At 42.6% G+C, this 22352-nt stretch overlaps 3 protein-coding genes, 1 long non-coding RNA gene and 2 other non-coding genes across 8 annotated transcripts in view; 4 read left to right on the top strand and 2 right to left on the bottom strand.

Moving 5' to 3' along the window:
* The window catches only part of PSPH (phosphoserine phosphatase), a 54960-nt gene extending 54223 nt beyond the window's left edge, over positions 1-737 (bottom strand). The window contains exon 1 of the mRNA XM_058711472.1: positions 612-737. The gene's annotated coding sequence lies outside the window, so the exon portion shown is untranslated. The remainder of the gene's footprint in view (positions 1-611) is intronic.
* CCT6A (chaperonin containing TCP1 subunit 6A) lies at positions 232-11159 on the top strand. Of its 2 annotated transcripts, none has more exons than XM_058711465.1 (14): positions 232-481; positions 928-991; positions 2568-2702; positions 3509-3682; positions 4421-4524; positions 5261-5371; positions 6131-6290; positions 6384-6466; positions 7391-7487; positions 7776-7923; positions 8342-8475; positions 8976-9078; positions 9814-9886; positions 10131-11159. In XM_058711465.1, the coding sequence occupies exons 1-14, from the start codon at positions 345-347 to the stop codon at positions 10201-10203; spliced, it is 1596 nt and encodes a 531-aa protein (XP_058567448.1). In that variant the 5' UTR covers positions 232-344; the 3' UTR covers positions 10204-11159. The 2 variants fall into 2 exon arrangements, with proteins under 2 accessions (XP_058567448.1, XP_058567449.1); XM_058711466.1 differs by lacking the exon at positions 232-481 and adding an exon at positions 623-743.
* LOC131501766 (small nucleolar RNA SNORA22) lies at positions 3262-3395 on the top strand. The gene has a single exon (XR_009256893.1). It is a non-coding gene; the product is annotated as a small nucleolar RNA SNORA22 (small nucleolar RNA).
* Positions 7963-8102, top strand: LOC131501765 (small nucleolar RNA SNORA15). Its single transcript, XR_009256892.1, has one exon. It is a non-coding gene; the product is annotated as a small nucleolar RNA SNORA15 (small nucleolar RNA).
* A 250-nt stretch (positions 11160-11409) lies between the features above and the next one.
* Positions 11410-22001, top strand: SUMF2 (sulfatase modifying factor 2). Of its 2 annotated transcripts, none has more exons than XM_058711470.1 (9): positions 11410-11536; positions 13497-13653; positions 16281-16395; positions 16846-16890; positions 17238-17388; positions 18239-18294; positions 20184-20268; positions 20458-20602; positions 21807-22001. In XM_058711470.1, exons 1-9 carry the CDS (start codon positions 11473-11475, stop codon positions 21889-21891), a joined length of 903 nt encoding a protein of 300 aa, XP_058567453.1. In that variant the 5' UTR covers positions 11410-11472; the 3' UTR covers positions 21892-22001. The 2 variants fall into 2 exon arrangements, with proteins under 2 accessions (XP_058567453.1, XP_058567452.1); XM_058711469.1 differs by having other exon boundaries at positions 13497-13662.
* Positions 19610-20461, bottom strand: LOC131501403 (uncharacterized). Its single transcript, XR_009256782.1, has 2 exons — positions 20304-20461; positions 19610-20136 (listed from the first exon to the last, which is right to left on the bottom strand). It is a non-coding gene; the product is annotated as an uncharacterized LOC131501403 (long non-coding RNA).
* Positions 22002-22352: the final 351 nt, after the last annotated feature.

Here is a 22352-nt window from a genome sequence, read left to right as displayed (position 1 = left end):
GGCCGCGCGCCCCACCCCGCCTCCGTCCTCAGGTCCCGGGACGGCCAAGCTGGGCCAAGGCGGCGGCGAAACCGGAACGCTGCGAGCCCTTTCTGCCTGGGAACAGGGTCTTCTCGTGAGCAATGGCGCCGGGGCCCGGCCGCGAGGGGCGGAACCGCAGGCGCCGCGAGCCAATGAGCGGCGCTGGCCGACTCGCGGCCCAATGGCAGCAGCGCGGGCACGCTGGGGACGGTCCGGGCGCGCCCGACTTTTCCAGAAGACCCGGGTAGCGCCTCCAGGCCACACTGAGTCGGCTTTAGGCACTCCGCACGCCGGGTCTCCTCCTCTTCCTGTGGTGGTTAGCTATGGCGGCCGTGAAGACCCTGAACCCCAAGGCCGAGGTAGCCAGAGCCCAGGCGGCGCTGGCGGTCAACATCAGCGCGGCCCGGGGACTGCAGGACGTGCTGAGGACCAACTTGGGGCCTAAAGGCACCATGAAGATGTAAGGCGGGGCCGGCGGGTAGGGTAGGGCGGACACCAAGCACCTCGCGCCGTCGCGGGCATGGCGGCGGGGGCCACAGCCTTGAGCTCGCCGCCCCCGGGCCTCTGCTCGCGGCTACGGCCCTACTTACCCGCATACTCCCGGGTCGCGCCTGTTTCCTGCCCCGGCCGTTTCCTCTTGTAATCGATGCTGTCTCTGCGGAGAACAAAGCTGCCCGCGTGCGCGGCGCTCCCCCGCGCCCTGGGCTCCAGCAACCCTAAGGGTTCGGCCGACTGTTTCTCTGAAGGGAGGGGGTGGGCACTGCATCATTCCTATTGCTGGGTAGAGAGAACCAGCCGCGTGGCCCCAGCTCCCTAGGTTCTGGGTAAAGCCGGATTTGAATGGGACTCTTAATTTGGTGTCCGTTGAAAAAGTCACACTGTGGTTCATTTCTGCCCATTGAACAGGCTTGTTTCTGGTGCTGGAGACATCAAGCTTACTAAAGATGGCAATGTGCTGCTTCATGAAATGGTGAGAGACTGCTATACTAGGTCAAAAATGTCTTGGTTTTCCGTATTACGTGTAATTTGCAAGAGGATTTTTAATGTTCATTTTCAAAATAGGAGAAATCACTATTAGCCCTCAGCAGGTCTGGAGGAAGTAGAAAAGGATTATTATCGGTAACAGTACTGACAGTACAGTGCCAGGAGGAACCCTGGGGAGTCAAACTTATTTTTGAATCCCTACTCTTGCCATGTAAGTCCTTGGTTAAAGGATTGTAGTTACTAAAATTTATTAAAATTTGGAAAACTAAGCGGTTGACCCAGGTAGGTGCAAAATGTGATAACACGGCTATACTTTATTATTATTATTATTATTATTCATATGCTATTTTTTCTCTTTATAAAACCGCAGTTTCTGTCTGGTCCATCTCCACCTCCAGCTGAAGGGGAGACAAAACTCTTTGCTTTACCGTTTTTAAGTCTCACTGTCCCAAGAATATAAGACTGTTGAGAGGAGCAATTGTTTTACTCTTCCCTAAGTTTCCAAAACCTGGCACTTAAAATCCAAGAAAGGAAATGACTTGCCTGTGTTTTGAATTCAGAATAAAATTTAGGGTTTTGATATTAGTGTGCCATGCCTTCAATTTGCAGATATTTGTAAACATCTTCAGTAAGGATTAGCTAACCCAGAAGGTTAGTTTTAGTTTGTTTTTAGTTGGCTAAGTGGTGACCTGTGCTAGCAGACAAACTGTCAGTGTCCCCAGAGACAAAAGCCTGCACTAGGTTAGTGGAGAATAGGAGATTTAAAAATCAAAAGCAGTACAGGAGCATTGTCTGGATCTTTTGTAATTAAGAATCTGTGGGTGATGTTGGAGACATAATGAATATCCTGTTCTCCCAAAACCTTTCTTCGGTGATGTAGCATTCACCGATGATTTTTGCTAAAGGAACTTTTTTTTCTTTTTAATTATTTGTTCCGTTCCAACTGAACTGGAGGCTGCTGGGGTTTAATTTTAGAAGGAACCTGGTTTAGGGGCGCCTGGATGGCTCAGTTGGTTAAGTGTCCACCTTTTGGCTCAGGTCATGATCTCACAGTTCATGGATTTGAGCCCCACATAAGGCTCTGTGCTGACAGCTCAGAGCGGAGCCTGCGGTGGATTATGTGTCCTTCTCTCTCTGCCCCTCCCGTTCGCATTCTGTCTCTCTCAAAAATAAACAAACATAAAAAATATGTATTAAAAAAGAAAAAAGAAGGAACCTGGTTTATTGTCACAAGAGTCCTAGATTTGTCATAAAGAAGCAAGCATGGATTTGAAATTATTTCTTACTTGTAACTCACACCTTCAATAAACCTTAACTAAGCCTCACATTTCCTCATCAGTAAAGTGGAGATAATCCACTCAAATCTATATGTGAATGTTTTTATTACCATAAATTGATGTGTAAAATAGTTAATGGTGAGTTTTAAATCAGCGCCACATGTAGCTGAACATTTGGGCAATTTATGCAAATAGATGCTCTTAAAGGAGTCCCTTCAGATATTTTAAGGTATATTTATTTGGACTGTTTGAATTTAAGTAATTTTCTTCTTTTTCTACTTCCAGCAAATTCAACACCCAACAGCCTCCTTAATAGCCAAAGTAGCAACAGCCCAGGATGACATAACTGGTGATGGTACCACTTCCAATGTCCTAATCATTGGAGAACTACTGAAACAGGCGGATCTCTACATTTCTGAAGTATACATGATTCTTGTGTTTCTGTGATAGTTATGTAAACATGAAATAATCTGAATTTTATTTATATAAATTTATGTGTTAATAGTAGCTGAGGCAGTATAGTAGAATGTAAAGAGCAGGGGGCTTAAATCTTGGAACCAGAGCCTGGTCTTATACAAGTTTATTGTGATCCTGGACAGATTAAAGAACCAAGAACCTTCCTTGGCCTGCAGGATATTTTTTTTTTTTTTTTTTTTTTTTTGGATCAAGTGGCATTGCATATGATTTATATATGTCTATAACATAGATTGGTAGTTGAGATCTAGAAACCGGATATTCAGGACTAGGCATATTTATAAAGAAAAAGCCAACTAAAATGTAAATTTAAATAATTCACAACTTTTTTTTAGTCCTGAGTAGTTTGAAAGTTAAAGCAAACCATAGTAGTGATCTAATGCCAAGAAATTCCTGGGAAGAGAGGAAAATCAGACCCTTGGTCTCCCTGTTTTTGTTCATAAAAGATGTGAATAAATGGTCCCCCTGAGCACAGTTTTGAGTTTGGGGCGTTATTCCTTGTGGTTTGCACAGTGAAAACCCAAGTGTGCTTTATAGTTCCCTTGGTTTTGACTCTGTGCTACAGCATTGTCTGTTCTTTTCCTCTGCATTGAAAGGACTATCTATCCTTTTAAATGTATTCAGAAGGTCAGCACATTTTATTGTATTAAAGCATATAAATGGTCCATAATATTCCTTTAAACATTTACTTTGTCATCTAATTGAAGAACTCCAGTGTTAGAGATGATGGTTATATGATTATATGTTTGTAGGGTCTTCATCCCAGAATAATAACAGAAGGATTTGAAGCTGCAAAAGAAAAGGCACTTCAGTTTTTGGAACAAGTCAAAGTAAGCAAAGAAATGGACAGAGAAACACTTATAGATGTGGCCAGAACATCTCTACGTACTAAAGTGCATGCTGAGCTTGCTGATGTCTTAACAGAGGTATGTTAAATGTGGCATTTGGTACAGTACACCTGTGTTGAAGACCCTTGATATACTTCCTAGTTTCGGTTACAGGATGCTATCTGAAACCTGCACCGTGTCAGGGCTCCTGGGTGCCTCAGTCCATTGTGTGTCCCAACTCTAGATTTTGGCTTGGGTTATGATCTCATGGTTGTAAGATGGAGCCGTGCATCGACATTGGGAGTCTGCTTGGGATTCTGTCTCCACCCCACCGCTCTTCTTTCACTCACCCAACCCCCCCTGGCAAAAAATTTTTTTTTTTTAACATTAAAAAAAAAACAAAAAAACATTCACAGTATTATACCATGTGAAATAAGTAGTTTCCTTTTTGTGGTAGTGAGAGTAGCTGATGTGTGTTCCTAAAATGTAAAATGAGAAAATCAAATAATAGTATACCTGACCAGGTTATAAAGATATAATCAGAATTTCCATTAAAGGTTTATAAAATGGAAATTTTATTATGAAAAAAACTTGTGTCGTCAATATTTTTAATAAAATAGTAGGGATGTCAGTGATTCTTTACCTAATTATAAATTGAGATGTCAGGAATGTAAATGACTTCAATCCTTTACAAATAATGTATTCTGTTAGCTCATAGAGAAGGGCTTAGATCAGTTCAGAGATTTTAAAGAAACTACACTTCTCTGAAGAACAAGCAGCATAAGTGTCTGGACTTCTGCAAATCAAATTCATCTAATGGTTATGCTCCTATTGTAGGCTGTGGTGGATTCCATTTTGGCCATTAAAAAACAAGATGAACCTATTGACCTCTTCATGGTTGAGATTATGGAGATGAAACATAAATCTGAAACTGATACAAGGTACGTGGTAGGATGCTATGAAATCCTTATGGTATGTTTCCAAATTTACAGGCACTTTTTACAGTACATCTGTTTCGACTTCTTTTTTTTTTTTTTTGTCTCTGAATTCCTGTGTGTATTCCTAGGTGAATATTTAGTTTGCTCAGTAGTGTTTCTTCTTGAAGTTACTGGTATGATGTGTTTATAGTCAGAGTGATTCTGAAAAGTGAGCTACATCAGTGATTTATTGAATTGTGGGATACAAAGCATAATAGACTGGTGGGGAATTTAAAATATATATTTCAATGACCAAGTTAAGTATTTTTAGCGGCACCTGGGTGGCTCAGCATTCAACTCTTAGTTTCAGTTCAGGTTATGATCACTCTCCTCTCTCTGCCCTCCCCCCCCCCCCCCCCACATGCTCTGCTCTCTCTCAAAATGAATAAACAAACTTTAAGAGAAATATGTTTTAAAGGAGGTAATCACAATTTGATAGCCAGCCATTTGCAACTATTTCTCTGCAGTTTCCTGTACAAGATAAGGGTTGTTACTTTTGTTTGAATGGGTCGTGTCTGTTATGTTCTGGATATTGTTTTTTCATAATTGAACCTGCCTGGTTTCACCCAAAAGTCTTGTTCAAAAACTCCTACAATTGTGTGAAAATTATCAATACAGTCTCAATTTAGTGTTTGAATTTCATTAATATATGTTATGTATCATTTAGAAATCAATAACTATAAATTATGTATTTTAACAGCTTAATCAGAGGTCTTGTTTTAGACCATGGGGCGCGGCATCCTGATATGAAGAAAAGAGTAGAAGATGCATACATCCTCACGTGCAATGTGTCATTAGAATATGAAAAAACGTGAGTCTATAGCCCCTTACAAATGGAGTGGAGAGGTGGAGCAGCTTGTATTTTGGGCAAGTCACTTGTGTGAGATTACTCTAAGGATAGTAATGCCTGCCTCAGTTGGGTTTGGGTGAATTATAGAAAATAACTTCTGGGGGCGCCTGGGTGGCTCAGTCGGTTAAGCGGCCGACTTCGGCTCAGGTCATGATCTCACGGTCCGTGAGTTCGAGCCCCGAGTCGGGCTCTGTGCTGACAGCTCAGAGCCTGCAGCCTGTTTCAGATTCTGTGTCTCCCTCTCTCTGACCCTCCCCCATTCATGCTCTGTCTCTCTCTGTCTCAAAAATAAATAAAACATTTAAAAAAAAAAAAAAAGAAAATAACTTCTGAAAACATTCCAGGGATAAGGACTGGAGTTAACTAACTATTTGTTAAATCTCAAGACTAACCCAATTTCTTCGGCTGGTTTATCTTCTTTTTTTTTTTTTTAATTTTTTTTTTAACGTTTTTATTTATTTTTGAGACAGAGAGAGACAGAGTATGAACAGGGGAGGGTCAGAGAGAGGGAGACACAGAATCTGAAACAGGCTCCAGGCTCTGAGCTGTCAGCACAGAGCCTGACGCGGGGCTCGAACTCACGGACCGCGAGATCATGACCCTCATGAGCCGAAGTCAGCCGCTTAACTGACTGAGCCACCCAGGCGCCCCTGGCTGGTTTATCTTCTTAAAAAATAAACATTTCCCTCCCCCTCCCACCCCCAACTTTTTTTTAAATAGAGAAGTGAATTCTGGCTTTTTTTACAAGAGTGCAGAAGAGAGAGAGAAGCTTGTAAAAGCTGAAAGAAAATTCATTGAAGATAGAGTTAAAAAAATAATAGAACTGAAAAAGAAAGTCTGTGGTGATTCAGATAAAGGATTCGTGGTTATTAATCAAAAGGTGAGAATGAAGTTTTACTTTATAAATGAGCCTGTATCATTCATTGTTATTTTTAAGGTGACTTCTATTAAAACTAACTTGTTTTTGACACAGGGAATTGACCCCTTTTCCTTAGATGCTCTTGCAAAAGAAGGCATAGTAGCTCTGCGGAGGGCTAAAAGGAGAAATATGGAAAGGTACAGATACCAGATTATCTTGGTGATGTAAATTTTATTTATTTTGCAAGTTAACTGGGATTGCTTTTTCTCCTGTAATTACATTTTTCCTTTTTTTATTGTGATAAAATACACATAATATAAAACTTAACATTTTACTCATTTTTTCTAATTATAATCCAGTGGCATTAAATTGCATTCACGTTATCGTGCAGCCATTACATCATTCATCTCTAGAACTTTTCCATCTTCCCAAACTGAAATTCTAGTCATTAAATAATAACTTTGTTTCTCCCACTCCTGGTAAATACAATTCTACTTTGTCTCTAAATTCAGTACCTCCTGTAAGGGAATCATGCAGTATTTGTCCTTTTGTGTCTGGCTTCTTCACTTAGCATGATAGTTTCAAAGTTCATCCATGTTGTATAGCATATGTTAGAATCTCATTTCCCTTTCAAGGATGAACAATACTCCATTGTATGAATATATCACATTTTATTTATACATTTATCAGTGGACATTTGAGTTTCTTCCTCAAATGTCCTGTTGTGAATAATGCTGCTGTGAACTTTGATATATGCTTGTTTTAATTTTAAACCATGAAATGTGTGTATGTATGTAACCATGTCGAGAGACAGCATCAAGGGGTTTCAAAGAACTACTTTTTCCTCAGAGCTCACCACAATAAAGAGCTCTTGTTCGCCTTTAGATTTCTTATCAAAGGAGTATTTCCTAACTTTGAAAGCCTGGTTTAAATGGTGAGTTAGGAGAAAAGACTGGTTTTTAGCTGGTTGGTGGTGAATGGAAAGGCTTGAGTTAAAATACATTTCAGAATATCTAATTTCAGTATGTAATTCTGAAAGATCGCTTCCTAAAAATTACTAATCTCTTCAAACATAACAAAGCCACTTACAGGTCTCCCTTAAAACACTTCCAATATTTCAGGCTGACTCTTGCTTGTGGTGGAGTAGCTCTAAATTCTTTTGATGACCTAAATCCTGATTGTTTGGGACATGCAGGACTTGTCTATGAATATACATTGGTGAGTGTATTTTCTTTCTGAAGATGATAATACAATGATGTTTCGTTCATTAATTCATTCAAACCCAGAATCATATTTTTGATTTGTTTACATACATTTTGATGCTTATGTATAGTAATGATAAGCCATTGATGGGAAAAGTCACATTTCTTTTATATGAAGTAGTTTATTTGCTTTACTGTGATTGGTATGTTGTTTTCTTATTAATAAACTACTTATTCTTCCATAAACCCCTCTTCATTCTTTGTATAACCATATCCTGTTTTTGAAAATATCTTTTTCACATAGGGAGAAGAGAAATTCACCTTTATTGAGAAATGCAACAACCCTCGCTCTGTCACATTATTGGTCAAAGGACCAAATAAGCACACACTCACTCAAATCAAAGATGCAATAAGAGATGGCTTGAGGGCTGTTAAAAATGCTATTGATGATGGTAAGATCCTTATTGTATATTCTTTTGCTAGTGTGAAAGGCATGGCTGAATACTGTGTTCTTTTTATCAGTAATTTACACAGCCAGACACCATGCAAAAGTAAAGTCTTCCCTTTAAAATGCCTGTGATGGTATGCGAGGCTTTTTTATAGCATATCATGATTAAAAGTGGATACAAATAAATGAACTAATGCTAAGACCTTGCAAGAGCTTCCAAGTACTAGTTAAATTGGGCCATTTTGCTATTTGATGTGTTGCTTGTATTGCTTTCAAGTGCAGTATTAACACTGTGGTGGTTATGCCAAATTCTCAAGAAATGGATGGCTTTTGTGTGTGTGTTTTAATTTTCTTAAAAATGATTCTACAGTTTTGTTTTCTCTGCAACTTAGCATTTCTCTCCGTCCCCCCGCCCCCAACAGGCTGTGTAGTTCCAGGTGCTGGTGCAGTGGAAGTGGCAATGGCAGAAGCCTTGATTAAATATAAGCCCAGTGTAAAGGGCAGGGCCCAGCTTGGAGTGCAAGCATTTGCTGATGCATTGCTCATTATTCCCAAGGTATGAATTCTTTAACAGTTTTCTTAACTACATCAAAATGATTTAGCTGATGAAAGCTTTTTGATAATGGCGTTTTTATAATGTAGACTTTGAGTAAACAAGTTTTATTCATTTTCTCCCTAACATAACTAGAGCCAGGTATCTCTTATCCAAATGTATTTGGTTCCTGTGGAAGGGAGTTGAATAACTGAAGTTTCAGATGGCAGGAGATAAACTGTTTTAAGAGTTTGCAGTGTAGGAGTTATACTAGGGTACAAGCTTGCTCTTTTGTTTTCTCTTGTATGCTATTTTAGGGATATAGTTTATGACCAGTGTATTGCTGGGCTTGGGGTGGGTTAATGAGTTGGTTAGTAACAAATGTTCTATTTAGTTATTCTCTGATACGAACATAAATACTGGTCTATCTTAAGGGGTTTTTGTTTTGTTTTTACTAATTGGAATTATGGTTCTTATCACTTCTTAGGGTTCTGTCTTTTAAAGGATTAAATTTGTTTGTTTAGGTTCTTGCTCAGAATTCTGGTTTTGACCTTCAAGAAACACTAGTTAAAGTTCAAGCAGAACATTCAGAATCAGGTCAACTTGTAGGTGTGGACTTGAACACAGGTAAGAGAACTCAGCTATTTGTAGGGGGAGAACTAGATTCAGGTGAGGTAAAATCAGGGAGGATAAAAAATGGAAACAAAAGAATGTTGGAGAAAAGTAGAGTGGAAGAAAGATAACAGAATCCTGCAGTATTTGTAAGACCTGTTACTGTCAACAGCATCATACATTCACATTAGTAGAAAGGGTTTCTGGAATGAGGGAAATGGTAGGCCCATTTTGGCCAGTTCAAGTGCTCTACTTTAATATGAACAAACAAGAATGCATCTGGAAAAATAGAGATGTTCAAACATTTGGTAACAAAATAGCACATTACTATTACTGGATGTCTTCTTTTTTTTTTTTTTTTTTTTTTAATTTTTTTTCAACGTTTTTTATTTATTTTTGGGACAGAGAGAGACAGAGCATGAACGGGGGAGGGACAGAGAGAGGGAGACACAGAATCGGAAACAGGCTCCAGGCTCTGAGCCATCAGCCCAGAGCCTGACGTGGGGCTCGAACTCACAGACCGCGAGATCATGACCTGGCTGAAGTCAGACGCTTAACCGACTGCGCCACCCAGGCGCCCCTGGATGTCTTCTGAGTAGAGATCGTAGTTTGGAGCAAAATTGGACTAATTGAGGAACTTTGGATAATGAGAATAATCAGTGATGAGCAAATCACAAAATACTCTGTTTTCTTTGCATTCTGATCTTCCAACTTTCTGTGTGATTTTAAGAATACTGGGTTACTTTACAGGTGAGCCAATGGTAGCTGCTGAAGTAGGCATATGGGATAACTATTGTGTAAAGAAACAGCTTCTTCACTCCTGGTAAGTTTGAGACCACCAAAACTAAAATAACCTTTAGAGAATCCTCATACTCTTACTTGGTATGTTTAATTACGTGGGGTTTTTTGTTTTTGTTTTCATAAAAATGTAATCAGCTGAAAGTATAAAAACTAAACTAGCCTTCTATGTTTTTGAGGGGAAAGGAGAAAGTTAATTGGATATAATTTCCACAGTTTGGGGTTCATATGTCACATCTGAGCCATCTGATTTTTCCGTCCCCTTTCAGCACTGTGATTGCCACCAACATTCTCCTGGTTGATGAGATCATGCGAGCTGGAATGTCTTCTCTAAAAGGTTGAATTGAAGCTTCCCTTGTGTCATCTGTATCATGAAGACTACAGAGTGATCCTAAGAATATAGCCATGGAATTTTCATCCAAGCTTCAAATGATTTTCAAAAGCATTTTCCTTTCCCATACGAAAAAGAGAACACTGACACTCAAATTTTGAAGTTCTGAAATTATAATTGCAGTATTTTTTTAAATGTCATTGCAGTGTACACCATTAAGCAGGCTGTTTTCACCCAATGAACAGGATGTTTTGCTTTAGCTTCCATGATCTAAAAGTACCATGTTAGACAAGTATGTTACCTACCTTGTTATTAAATGTTCCTTGAAAAGCAAATTTAATGGTTTAATAATTTCTTCTAATGGATGTATTTTAATATATCCACTAGTTCTCCACTGTCAGGCTTGTAGGTTTTTATGCAAATATAAATAATACTTAAAGTAACTTAAGATTTTGAAAGCATCCCTGTTTCTTTAGTATTAATTCCTGAGTAAAACTGTTGGAATCATTTGTTTGGACTTTTAATGCTTTTTAAGTACTTTTGCTAAAATGCTCCCCAGGAAAGTTGTACTGGGCAGAAAGATGGGTGAAGTAGAGGCAAGGGAGTTGATCATTATATATAAATAAACTGAAAGTATGAAGAGAGAAAACTAGAAATAGAGGAGATGGAAAAACACCCTTAAAGGCATGGGGGCTAAGGGAAAGATTTTCACATGGACCATATTTTCACACCCCCGTCTGTACCTGTGCTTATGCTGAAGGACCTGCCCAACCATTCCAAACTCTGTAGTGTCGTCTTTTACCCAAGTTACTGTTCTCTCCCACCCGCTTCCACAAAATTGTTTTTATAGTTAGTTGGTAGATCTCATTCACAGCCCTTGAGAGTGAAGTTGTGTGCTGCAAAGCTTTGTGTTATTGAGGACTTGGCAGTTGCCTACGGTGTGCAATAAATATTAAATTGAAACCTTTTCTGTGATCTTGAAATGGTATTCCAGGGCCCAAAAGGAATTTGAATATAAATGGGTAGAAAATCCGTGGAAATGTTCTGTTCACAGTGTAATGGAGGAGCTTGTGGAACGCCAGGGCCCCTGGACGCTAATCTCCGGCTCCACAAGTTCTATACCCAGCCGCAGCCTGGGACTAACCAAGCCCTTTTGACCAAAGGGGGTTGTAAGGGAAACGCTAAGGAGGCGTTGCCAGCGATACGGTGGCCGAAGCGGTGCACGCAGGGCGCAGGCGCAGAAGGGCTTTACGGTGCGGCGTGCTGCTCGTGTTAGCGGCATGGCCCCCTCGCCACCGCTGCTGATTCTGCTGCTGCTCCTGTCTGGCCCGTGGCTCGAGCTAGGTCAGTGTGCTGGCCTGTCCCCTGACCCTGTGTACCCCAGGAAACATCAGGGAAGGGGTGGGTGCCCTGCCAGGTCGGGAAAGAGACCGTGGCCCCTCCGCCCGCTTCCGGGATGGGCTTGGAGCAGCCAGAGGCAGCCAACTTGGCAAGATGGTTAATGCTCATATCCTATCAAACTGCTTTTTCACTTTTAATTTATTTTGGAATCTTTCGAACATAGTGTAAAAGAATATAAAAACACCTCCTCCTATGAACCGGTAACCCAGCTTAAAAACAGGCGCCAGTTGGGGCGCCTGGGTGGCGCAGTCGGTTAAGCGGCCGACTTCAGCCAGGTCACGATCTCGCGTCTGTGAGTTCGAGCCCCGCGTCGGGCTCTGTGCTGACAGCTCGGAGCCTGGAGCCTGTTTCTGATTCTGTGTCTCCCTCTCTCTCTGCCCCTCCCCCGTTCATGCTCTGTGTCTCTCTGTCCCAAAAATAAATAAAAAAAAACATTGAAAAAAAAAAACAGGCGCCAGTTTATAACTAATCTTGCTATTTTGGTATATCACTTTCTCCTTCCCTGGGGCCTTTTTGAAGTGAATCCAGACACGACACAATTTTATTTGTAAATACACAGCATGAATAGCCAAAAAGACAAGAAGTCATGAAAAAAACCCACCATACTCTTTCTCTACCTTAAAAAACTAAGAGTTGTCATTAATATCCTTAAACATGCAGTTAGTGTTCAAATTCATCTACTGTGTTTGTTATAGTTTACTTACTGAGTTAATGTCAGAGTTCATACATTGCAGTTATATGTTGTTTCTTAATTCCCTTTTAATCTGAGATTTCCCTGTAAAATTTTTTCTCCCTTGAAGTAGATGAAATCATCAGTGTGTGTCAGAATGAGAATAAGAAGGCTTAAAGACAGAGAAACATGAAAAATGGTAGACTCGGCCATTGAGGAACTTATAATACTTAGACATCCTTAGGCAGAAACATAACACCCCAAAGTGTGAAGACAAGTGTAGCAGGTTGGAAATAGTGCTGACCTGGAAGTAAGGAGACCTGGATCTAGTGCTGTCCCTGCTAACTAGTTCTTTAAGTGGTTTCTCTTTTTTGGGTCTTCGTTTTTTCCTGTTAAATAAGGGGGTTGAATTAAAGATCCTTTTGAGGCGCCAGGGTGGCTCAGTCACATCATGGGTTCGAGCCCCGTATTGGACTCTGTGCTGACAGCTGAGAGCCTGGAGCCTGCTTTAGATTCTGTGCCTCCCTCTCTCTCTGCCCTTCCCCCACTCGTGCTCTCAGTCTCTCAGTCTCTCAACAAGAACAACAACAAAAGTTAAAAAAATAAATAATAAAGATACCTTTAATTCTGATTTTCTGAGGTGTTCAAACAGTAGCTATGAAGGACCTCATTCAGTTATTTGCTAATTATCGTGCTCTTGTGCTAGATGCCAGGAATACACTGGCAAAATAAGTGTAGTCCTTTTCTTTCTGGAGCATATGATATAGTAGTGAAAATCATTCAGAAATGGGGAGGAAGAGGCAGAGAAACAACTTGAGCAGAAGTGTGGGTAGAGAGGTGCTAGATGTAGTTCAGGGGATAGTGTCTAGATTTACCTAGCTGGGACAAAGAGTTGTGTACAGAAATAGAGCAGTAAGAAAGAAAATAAACATTTGTTGAATAATTAGAATGCACTCACAACGTTTCACACATGTTAATGTTAATTTATACAGCCACACCTATGAAATAGCTAGATGTTATCTCCATCTCGTAGGTGAAGAAACCAAAACTCAGACTGACTTATTTGCGTAAGGTCACCCAACAAATTAAGTGGCAGAACAAAAATTTAAAGCCAAATTTCTAAGCCGCCTTTTTTTTTCATTACATCATTGTGAATATTATGTATGATCCAAATATTGTCACTTGTTTTATATATATTCATGTATTACTGATGATGCTCCTTTTTCTCTGCAGGGAATGGGCAGGCTACTAGCATGGTCCAGCTACCAGGTGGGAGATTCCAGATGGGAACAAATTCACCAGATGGCAGAGATGGTGAAGGGCCTGTCCGGGAGGTGACAGTAAAACCCTTTGCCATTGATGTATTTCCTGTCACCAACAAAGATTTCAGGTACATCAGGTATTCTAGGAGTGGTAAAGGCTCTTTCTGATTTTCGTTCCTGATAGCTAAAAGGAAACTAGCTTGTTCACTATTACATATCATCTTTGCAATAGTAATATGGGATAAGTGCTGTCTCCATTTTTCAGGTGAAGAATCTGAAGTCTGGAGACTCTGTTTATGGCAGAGCTGGACCTGGAACTCAAACCCTCTGACCCTTGAGCCAGTGGATCTTCCATTACACTGGATATAACACTGAGAAATAGGGGCAGAAGTCAAACACTTAACAAAAACCTCTTCCACAGGGAAAAGGGATTGGGAGAAGGGTCATAGTAGCTGGGAGTCTTTAAATATCCTTTATATTTACTTATGGAACTGGCATTGTTTTAGGACAAGCATTGTGATTCCAACTCAGTCTAGGAAGCCTTGTTGAGCTGCCTCACTTTCCTCAAGGTGGTATGTTTTGCAAAGGCTAAAGTGGGGAATGATCCAGGAGATACCTGTAACTTACCTTCAAATGATACAGGGAGAATATAGAGAGAGAGGAGTGGGAAAAGGAAGAGGAGGGAACAGGAAGACAAAGCAAATGTGGGAAATGACTTATATGTTGCATTGTGGCCTTAAAACTCTTTAAGATAAAAATTTACAGGGAAAAATTTACTCAGGAGACAGAGTAAGCGTAAGAATTATTAGTGTATTTGTGGCACCTGGGTGGCTCAGTCGGTTACGTGTCCGACTTCGCTCAGGTCATGGTCTCACAGTTCGTGAGTTTGAGCCCCGCGTTGGACTCTGTGCTGACAGCTTGGAGCCTGGAGCCTGCTTTGGATTCTGTGTCTCCCTCTCTCTCTGCCCCTCACCCGCTCACACTGTCTCTCTCTGTCTCTCAAACATAGATAAACATTAAAAAAATTAAAAAAAAAAAAAAAAAAGAACTGGGAGATGCAGCATTGTGTTAGTTTACAGATTTTGCCCATGTTTTTGTGACTTCCAAATGAAAATAATTCCAGGGAAGCACCTTATTAAAGGTATTTAAAAATCCTTCCGGGGGGGGGGGGCAGGACAGGGAACACTATGTAAGGGATATATATGTATATCTTAGTTGGTCTGATAATGGATGATTTCAGTTTTTTTTCTTTTCATATACTTTTGCTTTCTCATTTTTCTATAATACAATGTGCATTACACATATGTGCTTTTTTGTTAAGTATTTATTTATTTTGAGAGTGAGAGAGAGAATGAGTGCAAGGGAGAAGAAGAGAAAGGCGGGGAGAGAGACAGTTCCAAGCAGGCTGCATACAGCCGGTGCGGGGTTCGAACTCACGAACTGTAAGATCATGACTTGAGCCGAAACCAAGAGTCAGACGCTTAACTGACTGAGCCAACCAGCACTCTATGCTTATATGTGCTTTTTAAAAGTATTTTTAAATAGAAAAGTTATTAAAATTGAAGGAGAAATCACTTTTGATCAGGTTTGCACCACATCATGACAACCAGAAATAGCTAGCTAGATAGATGAACAGTGTGTGTTCTTTTATATTTCAAATTATGACCTATTTATTTATTTATTTATTTATTTATTTATTATTTTTAATGACCTATTTTATGATAGACCTCCAGCAAGCCCCTAAACTTTGCTTAGAACCTCCATGATTTGTCTCTGCCTCTCTGGTGAAAGATTTTCAAACTACTCAGATGCTCTGAGGTTGGTGAATAGCTGTTGCTACCACATGTGATCACCTCCTCCATTCTCAATGTCCCTTTGATGGGTGAACAATGTCTCCTCATGTCAGAGGGCTGGCACAGATGGGGTACTATTAGCCCAGTGGAAACAATCCATCTTACCCTGGAAATTTTACGTGCTAAAATTTGCTAAACCATACCAAACTGTGTGAAAATCCATTCTAAAATTTCAGTACATCATTTTTATTTGATTCCGGTTTTTTTTTTTCATTTGTTAGATGGAGATAATCACGTTCTGCCTCCCTCTCATGATTGTTGTGAGAGTGGGGATGTGATGAAGACCTTTCAGAAAACAGACCTGTTCCCCACCCTTAAATCTTCTCAGCTGTTTTATTCATAATCTCCAAAAGCTGGAGATAACCCAAATGACCTGCAAGTGGTGAATGGATAAGCAAAATACAGAACCTCCACACAATAAAATGGTACTCTGTAAACAGAGGAACAAACTAATACTGGCAACGAAGCATTATGCTAAATGGAAGAAGCCAGACTCTAAAGCTACATACTGTATGATTCGATGTATGTGAATTTATATTCTGGGAAAGGCAAAACTAGGGACAAAAAACAGCAATGGTTGCAGAGGCAATGAGGGAATTTTTGGAGGTGGTTGATAGATTTGCTCTATATCTTGATTGTGATAATGACTATAAGTTTTGTCAAAACTCACAAAACTGCACTAAAAAGAGTGAATTTTACTCTACATGAATTACACATACAGCAACAAATTTTAAAGGAAAATCTCCTACTCTGACTTCAATGTCAATTCCTTGTTGTTGATGGAAACTCTGTGATGTGTGACTTAAAGGTGAAGGATATATGAGGTTTTCTGGAACAGGAGGGGGTGACAGTGGGACCTGGAACTGTAGCAGCTTAACCAAGTGAAATATCTCTCTTTTCAGGGAGTTTGTCAGGGAAAAAAAGTACCGGACAGAGGCTGAGAAGTTTGGATGGAGTTTTGTCTTTGAGGACTTCGTCTCGGATGAGCTTAGAAACAAAGTGGCCCATCGGATGGAGGTGAGAGAACCTGGGCTTTCAGCTGAAGGAGTGGGCCCTGGACAGAGAATCCTGTGGGTTATGGGGTCACCTGGGCCACAAGAAAGAATCACCCCTGAGAGCCGCAGGCAGGGAGGAAGCAAGAGAGATCCTCCCAGGAAGAGGCAGATGAACACATACTCCCGAGACGTTAACCTTGTGCTAGTTTCTGCATAGAGAGACTTTGTAAAAAGTCTGGTGATCTGGTCACATGTAGGGTTCAAGTTACTCCATGAACTGACAAGAGAACATCTCAACATGCCCTCCAATAACGGTCATGAGATGTCCTGCTTTAAAGGTTCCAGAAACAGCCCCACTTGGACCACCCGAGTCTCAGCCTAAAGTGTCTGCTCTGCCTCCTGTGTGTCAGTCAGGAAGGTGACCTTGCTGGGTCAGAGCATCTTGCAGTCATGCCTTTTCCTTTTTTTGCAGTCTGTTCTCTGGTGGCTTCCAGTGGAAAGGGCATTCTGGAGACAGGTAAGGGTTGGTTCCTCTGCCTTGTTTTCTGCCCCTGTTGACTCTTATTCTGGAGGCCTGGCTTCCCTAGACCCCTTGCCCATCTAGAAATATGGAATTAAAACGGATGACCATAAATTTTGAGGACACAGCCAAGCAACCCTATTTCCTGTGCCCTGATCTTTTTTCCCATCGCCCACCCCACTTTTCCCTTTCTGACTCTGGGCCTCTCCGCGCTCACCAGGCTGTCTCCTCCAACTTCCTTGCTCCATCTAGTGGTAAAAGCTGAACTCAGGCACCTAAAGCCTAGCCTTCCTCAGACTTCCATGAGCTCCCAGAAGTCTGTCTCACTTCATCCTGGCTGTCAGCCTGCAGGTCCTGGCTCTGGCATCCGAGAGAGACTGGAGCTCCCAGTGGTACACGTGAGCTGGAATGACGCTCGTGCCTACTGTGCTTGGAGGGGGAAACGGCTGCCCACCGAGGAAGAGTGGGAGTTTGCTGCCCGAGGGGGCTTGACGGGTATAGAGTCGGCAGCGCGACTCCCCTTTATTCTTCTCCCATACTGCCCTGCATGGGGGGCTTTGAAGGGTGGGAAGGGTCCATACCCCCGAGAGCAGTCTTCTAAACTGTGTGGCAAAGGGTCAGTTGTTCTGTTTTCAATTCTCATCCATCTCACACCCATACTAATGTACAATGCCATAAAAATTACTAACTGGAAAAATGGAATGAAGGAACAGACAGAAAATTTGTCATTTTTGGAGATTGCACCCAGACATGTTACATTTCAGTAAATGATCAGAACACCATAGCAAGGGGGAAAGAAAAGCACTACCTAGACTGCCTTTTCCATAGGTGTAAAGGGACTAAAGAATCACTATTTGGTCATAACTCTGTTGTTCTGCAATCCCAACTAAACAAAAAGTTAGGAGCAGGAAGCAGCAACTCCCCGTGTTCAACACCTCTGCTACTCTTTGAATGAACACCAGCTATCCCAGTAGTCAAAATTATTAATGTGAATAATAAGGTTGCTTGTTTGTTTATCCAATTTAAGTCTAGTTGACAAGTTTCTTCATTCTTACCCCCAGTTTCTGTACTTAATCTGGACATGATCCAGTAACAGTTAGTTTACAGACTGGCATGAGTCAGGACCACAATTGGGATTGCACTGTCCTGGAGCAGATCAGGAGGCCAGGGGCTCTGAGTGCAGTACAGTGAGGGGAAGGGACAGGCCTGGGAAATAAAAGTAATCTCTCTCTAATTTTCTCATCACCTTCTGACTTCCTTTTGGTTCCCTCACTATTTTTGTCTTTCTCTTGTTCCACAACCCTTCACCTCTCCCACCCCTGCTATCTCCTTGCTCTCTTGGCAGGTCAGGTTTACCCATGGGGAAACCAGTTCCAGCCAAACCGCACCAACCTATGGCAGGTAAGACATACATTCCTCACCCCTCTCGCTTCTCAAAGCCTTGATCGAAACCTGCTGTAGGCTAGGCGGCACATTGGGCTGTGGGACTCAGAGGGCTTTGTGTTCTAATGGGATTGATAAACTACTAAACTGGTAAAGCAAAAGACAGTGTGGTAGGGCTACATACTGAAGAGTTGCAGGAGTAAATGACTGCCTGAGAGAGCTGGGGGTGACTTCACAGAGAAGATGACATTGAACCTGATGGAGATTGGAATTTGCCAAGTGAAAAGTGTAGGAAAGGGCATTATCAGCTGAAGGAACAACATGAGTGTAAGCATTGTATTAGGAAAGGGTACTGTGTGTTCAGAGATGGGACAAATTCAGAGAGGCTGGAGCACAGTGAAATGGGGGGTGTAGGAGATGATGTAGGCAGTGGGTCGTAAGCAGATTATGAAGGACCAGGTGTGCCAAGATACGGGTATATCTTACCCTGTAGGCAGTGGGGAGTCAACAGAGGGGACTAAAAGCATCTTTGATTTAGGGAGTATGCTAGTTGCTAATTTGCGCAGGACCCAATGAAGTACAGCTGCAATGGTGGCAGTGCGGGGTGGGGGGGTTCTCTGAATTTGAGGCTGTGGCAATGGCATAGGGGATTTTGAGCATGTGAATTAAGTAGCAGCAGGATGGAGAGGAAGCCAAATGGAAGAGGCGTGCCTGAGAAGATAGACAGGGTTTGGTAATTAATCAGATGTGGAGAGGTGAAAGAGAGTTGGGTTCGAGCATGAATCTAAGCTTGGGCAACAGGATGATGGTGTACCATTATCCAGAATAGATGATATGCATTTGGGGTCAGAGGGCTAGAACTTGATCACTGTAGGATCAGCTTAGTGTAAGGTGCCTTTGGGTCATTTATATGCTGAGAGTCAAAAATATGAGTCTGGAACTTAGGGCAGAGATCTGGGTCAGAGCAAGTGGTTTGGGAGTCATCAGCATACATCTTGGGCAAGAATGTCATCTCCCAGGGAGACTCTGTAGAGTGAGGTGGTACAGCGTCAGCGTTTCAGGGGGTAGTATTAAAAAGGACCTGAGGGATAAACTGATCTTAGATGATCTTTGGATCAGAGCTTTGCAAAAAGACAGATCTGACTTCTTCACTGTAATCTTTGATAAGTTAGCCATTTTGAGCCTCGGTTGCCAGTTTTTTAAAGGGAGAAAATACTTGCCTCACAACCTTGTAAGTATTAAATTAAAAGCGATAAATGTAGCAGCCCTAGCACGTAGTAGCTATTGCCCCTTCTATCTCCCCTTTAGTAAGAGCAGCTTCCATAGACTAGTGGAAGTTGAATCCCAGTTTTAATGAGAAGAATGAACACATTGGACACATCGCATCAGCAAATATAGGGTCCTTTTTTTCAGGAATTTTGGTGGTAAGAACAGATGAGGATAGAGTCAGGGCAGACGAGGGAGAGTTACACCTGTTGGTGGCAGAAGGGGAAGAGGTGTTACAGGAGAGCACAGGGTGGGCGTTGGTTGTTCTGCAGATGGCAGGTGGTGCTGACCACAGAGGAGGGGAGGAGAGCCTTTCTTCCCAAGGCACCGAAGCGCATGGGGTCCAAGGCAGAGGAGTGGGAGCTGCTGAGAGTGGAGAAAGTGGGAGTGGGGTAGGCTTGTTCTAGACCCCTGTGGGCACAGGGGAAAGCATACCCGTCCTAATCCAGCCAGGAGGTGATGGTGGAGGACATGAGGTGACTAGTTTGGGAGCTCAGGATGGGTATCTCAGAACACTGCCCCATACCCCTCACCCCACCCCAGATGGCACAGCAAGTGACCTTGGTTTTCCTCTGGGTAGACAGGGACACCTGCCTTGGAACAGGATGGTAAATACTTTAGTCTAAATTTCTCCTTCTCAGGGAAAGTTCCCCAAGGGTGACAAAGCTGAGGATGGCTTCCATGGAGTCTCCCCAGTGAATGCTTTCCCCCCACAGAATAACTATGGTAAGATTTCCTATCACATTGCTGTCAACACTCACAAATTGTTTGGTGGGATCATTCTGTTGATCAATGAGGCAGAAAGAAACACCACCAGAGAAGCATTTCCTCCCCTAAAGACTTCATAAGTGGGGGCGGGGGGGGGGGGCGGGTACTAGCCAGCCTGGGACTGACCCCCACCCTGCTGTGCCATAGGGCTCTATGACCTCATGGGCAACGTGTGGGAGTGGACGGCATCACCGTACCCGGCCACTGACCAGGACATGCGTGTCCTCCGGGGGGCATCCTGGATCGACACAGCTGATGGCTCCGCCAACCACCGGGCCCGGGTCACCACCAGGTAAGAAGCCTGGGATCTGGGGGCTGAGGGTCAGGTCCTGGTCTCCCAGAGCACAGACAGCGCCAGAGCTGGTGTTGGCATTGCTTCCACACCTCCGTCTGCACCCAGAGTTGGGCACAGAAAAGAGAACAAGCAGCACTTGCCATGAGAAGCAAAAGAGCCCAGGGCGACTTGTGCCTTTTCTTGCCAGCTCTTAGCACCCAGAAAGACTTCGTGTCCCAAACCATAAGGTTTTCTTTCTGTTCTTGTCCTCCTAACTGGGTGTGCGGAGACGGGGTAGAATGGCCACATAAATAGGTTATGGCCTGGGGTCATGGAAATATTGACCCTTCAAACTGGAAAGCACATGAAGAGTCGTTTTCTGTAACCATTTTGTTTTACCGTCAAGGAAAATTAGGCTCAGGGAGGTGCTGGGACCTGCTCATTTCACACAGATGATTAGTGCTAGCACCTGAGTCTCCTGCTGGGACTGTCTCTACACTCTGATCTGTACATTTATTTTGATTGATCTCCCTGTGATTCCTCCCATTCCGGGTTCCATAAGGATTAAAAAGAGACCACAGTTTCTGTGGCCTCGGGAAGTCAGGTTTGCAGACGTTTCTTTGACACATTGAGGCCCAAGACTTTCTCTCACCTCCTTTTTTTAGGACAAAGTAATGGAGAAGATACTAGCCTGGGAACCAGGAAGCTGGGTTTGCCACTGAATCTCTTGTGCCCATGAAGCAGTAGTTGGCTCTGGGCAGGATATTTACATCTTTCTAGTATCTGCTGGGTCTCTAAAATGGTGAACAGACCCTCCCTTCCAGAGCTATTGAGAAATGGCAAATGAAGGAGCATATGTGAAAGTTCATTAAAAAGTATGAAGTACTCACTGGCACTACAACATTTTGCTTCTTACTGACAGGACTTTTTGTTTGTTTTGACTGAGTTATTCTAAACCACCAGCAGCTAAAGTTACTAGTCATTGCCCTTCCTGCCTTCCAGAGCAGATTCTCAGGGCTATTCACTCACACTTCCTCCACCCTGTCCCAGGGCCCTTCTCCCCATTGCCCCAGGAGCGCCCTCACCCCAGGCTTCTTTCTAGACTATGTCCTCCCGTACCCTGGACCACAGCAGGCCCTAGGAGGTAGAGCAGGAAAGTGGAGTAAGACTCCAGGCCCCTTTTCAACAAATGTCCATTCTTTCTCCTCTTCTCTGGTGCCAGGATGGGCAACACTCCAGATTCAGCCTCAGACAACCTTGGCTTCCGTTGTGCATCCAGTGCAGGCCGACTGCCTGGGGAGTTGTGAACAGCTATGCAGAGCCAAAGAGAAGAGCCCCATGGTGCCCGTGTCACTCCCTGGCCACGTTCCAGACACAGCCAAACTCCAGACTCTTAAACTTTAGCCTCAGGAATGACCTCCTACCCCTCTTCCATTCCTCTGTGGCAGGCATCTCTCACCAGGCCAGGAGAGGACTCTAACCTCAGAGGAGGGGTGCCACTGTCTCCTGGAGAAGGGGCCCAACTTATTGATTGTGGCCAAGAGCTGGATGTTTCTCTTAGAGGTCAGATATTAACTGTATAGGGCCCAGTACTCAAACAATTGGGCCAGAGTGCTCTGAAAGGCACTTTGTTAAAAATTTTAAATCAATGTTTGATTCAGGGATCCGACATTGTTTTCTCAAGGCAGAATTTCCCCATTTCTCTTTGTTTTCCAAGCAAATTGCTGTAGAAGGAAAATACTTCTTTCATTCACCTCATTTGTAGTGT

The sequence above is a fragment of the Neofelis nebulosa genome, chromosome 18 (assembly GCF_028018385.1).
Source record: "Neofelis nebulosa isolate mNeoNeb1 chromosome 18, mNeoNeb1.pri, whole genome shotgun sequence".
Taxonomy (NCBI): Eukaryota; Metazoa; Chordata; class Mammalia; order Carnivora; family Felidae; genus Neofelis; species Neofelis nebulosa.
Note: the sequence above shows the minus strand (reverse complement) of the source record. Positions and strands in the feature narration are given on the sequence as shown.

Coding starts and splice junctions, on each gene's coding strand:
- CCT6A (XM_058711465.1), top strand. CDS start 345: ATGGCGGCCGTGAAGACCCTGAACCCCAAGGCCGAGGTAGCCAGAGCC. Junction 5,372..6,130: donor TCATTAGAATATGAAAAAAC/GTGAGTCTATAG, acceptor TTTTTTAAATAG/AGAAGTGAATTCTGGCTTTT. Junction 6,291..6,383: donor TCGTGGTTATTAATCAAAAG/GTGAGAATGAAG, acceptor TTTTTGACACAG/GGAATTGACCCCTTTTCCTT.
- SUMF2 (XM_058711469.1), top strand. CDS start 11,473: ATGGCCCCCTCGCCACCGCTGCTGATTCTGCTGCTGCTCCTGTCTGGC. Junction 13,663..16,280: donor AAAGATTTCAGGTACATCAG/GTATTCTAGGAG, acceptor CTCTCTTTTCAG/GGAGTTTGTCAGGGAAAAAA. Junction 16,396..16,845: donor AAGTGGCCCATCGGATGGAG/GTGAGAGAACCT, acceptor CTTTTTTTGCAG/TCTGTTCTCTGGTGGCTTCC.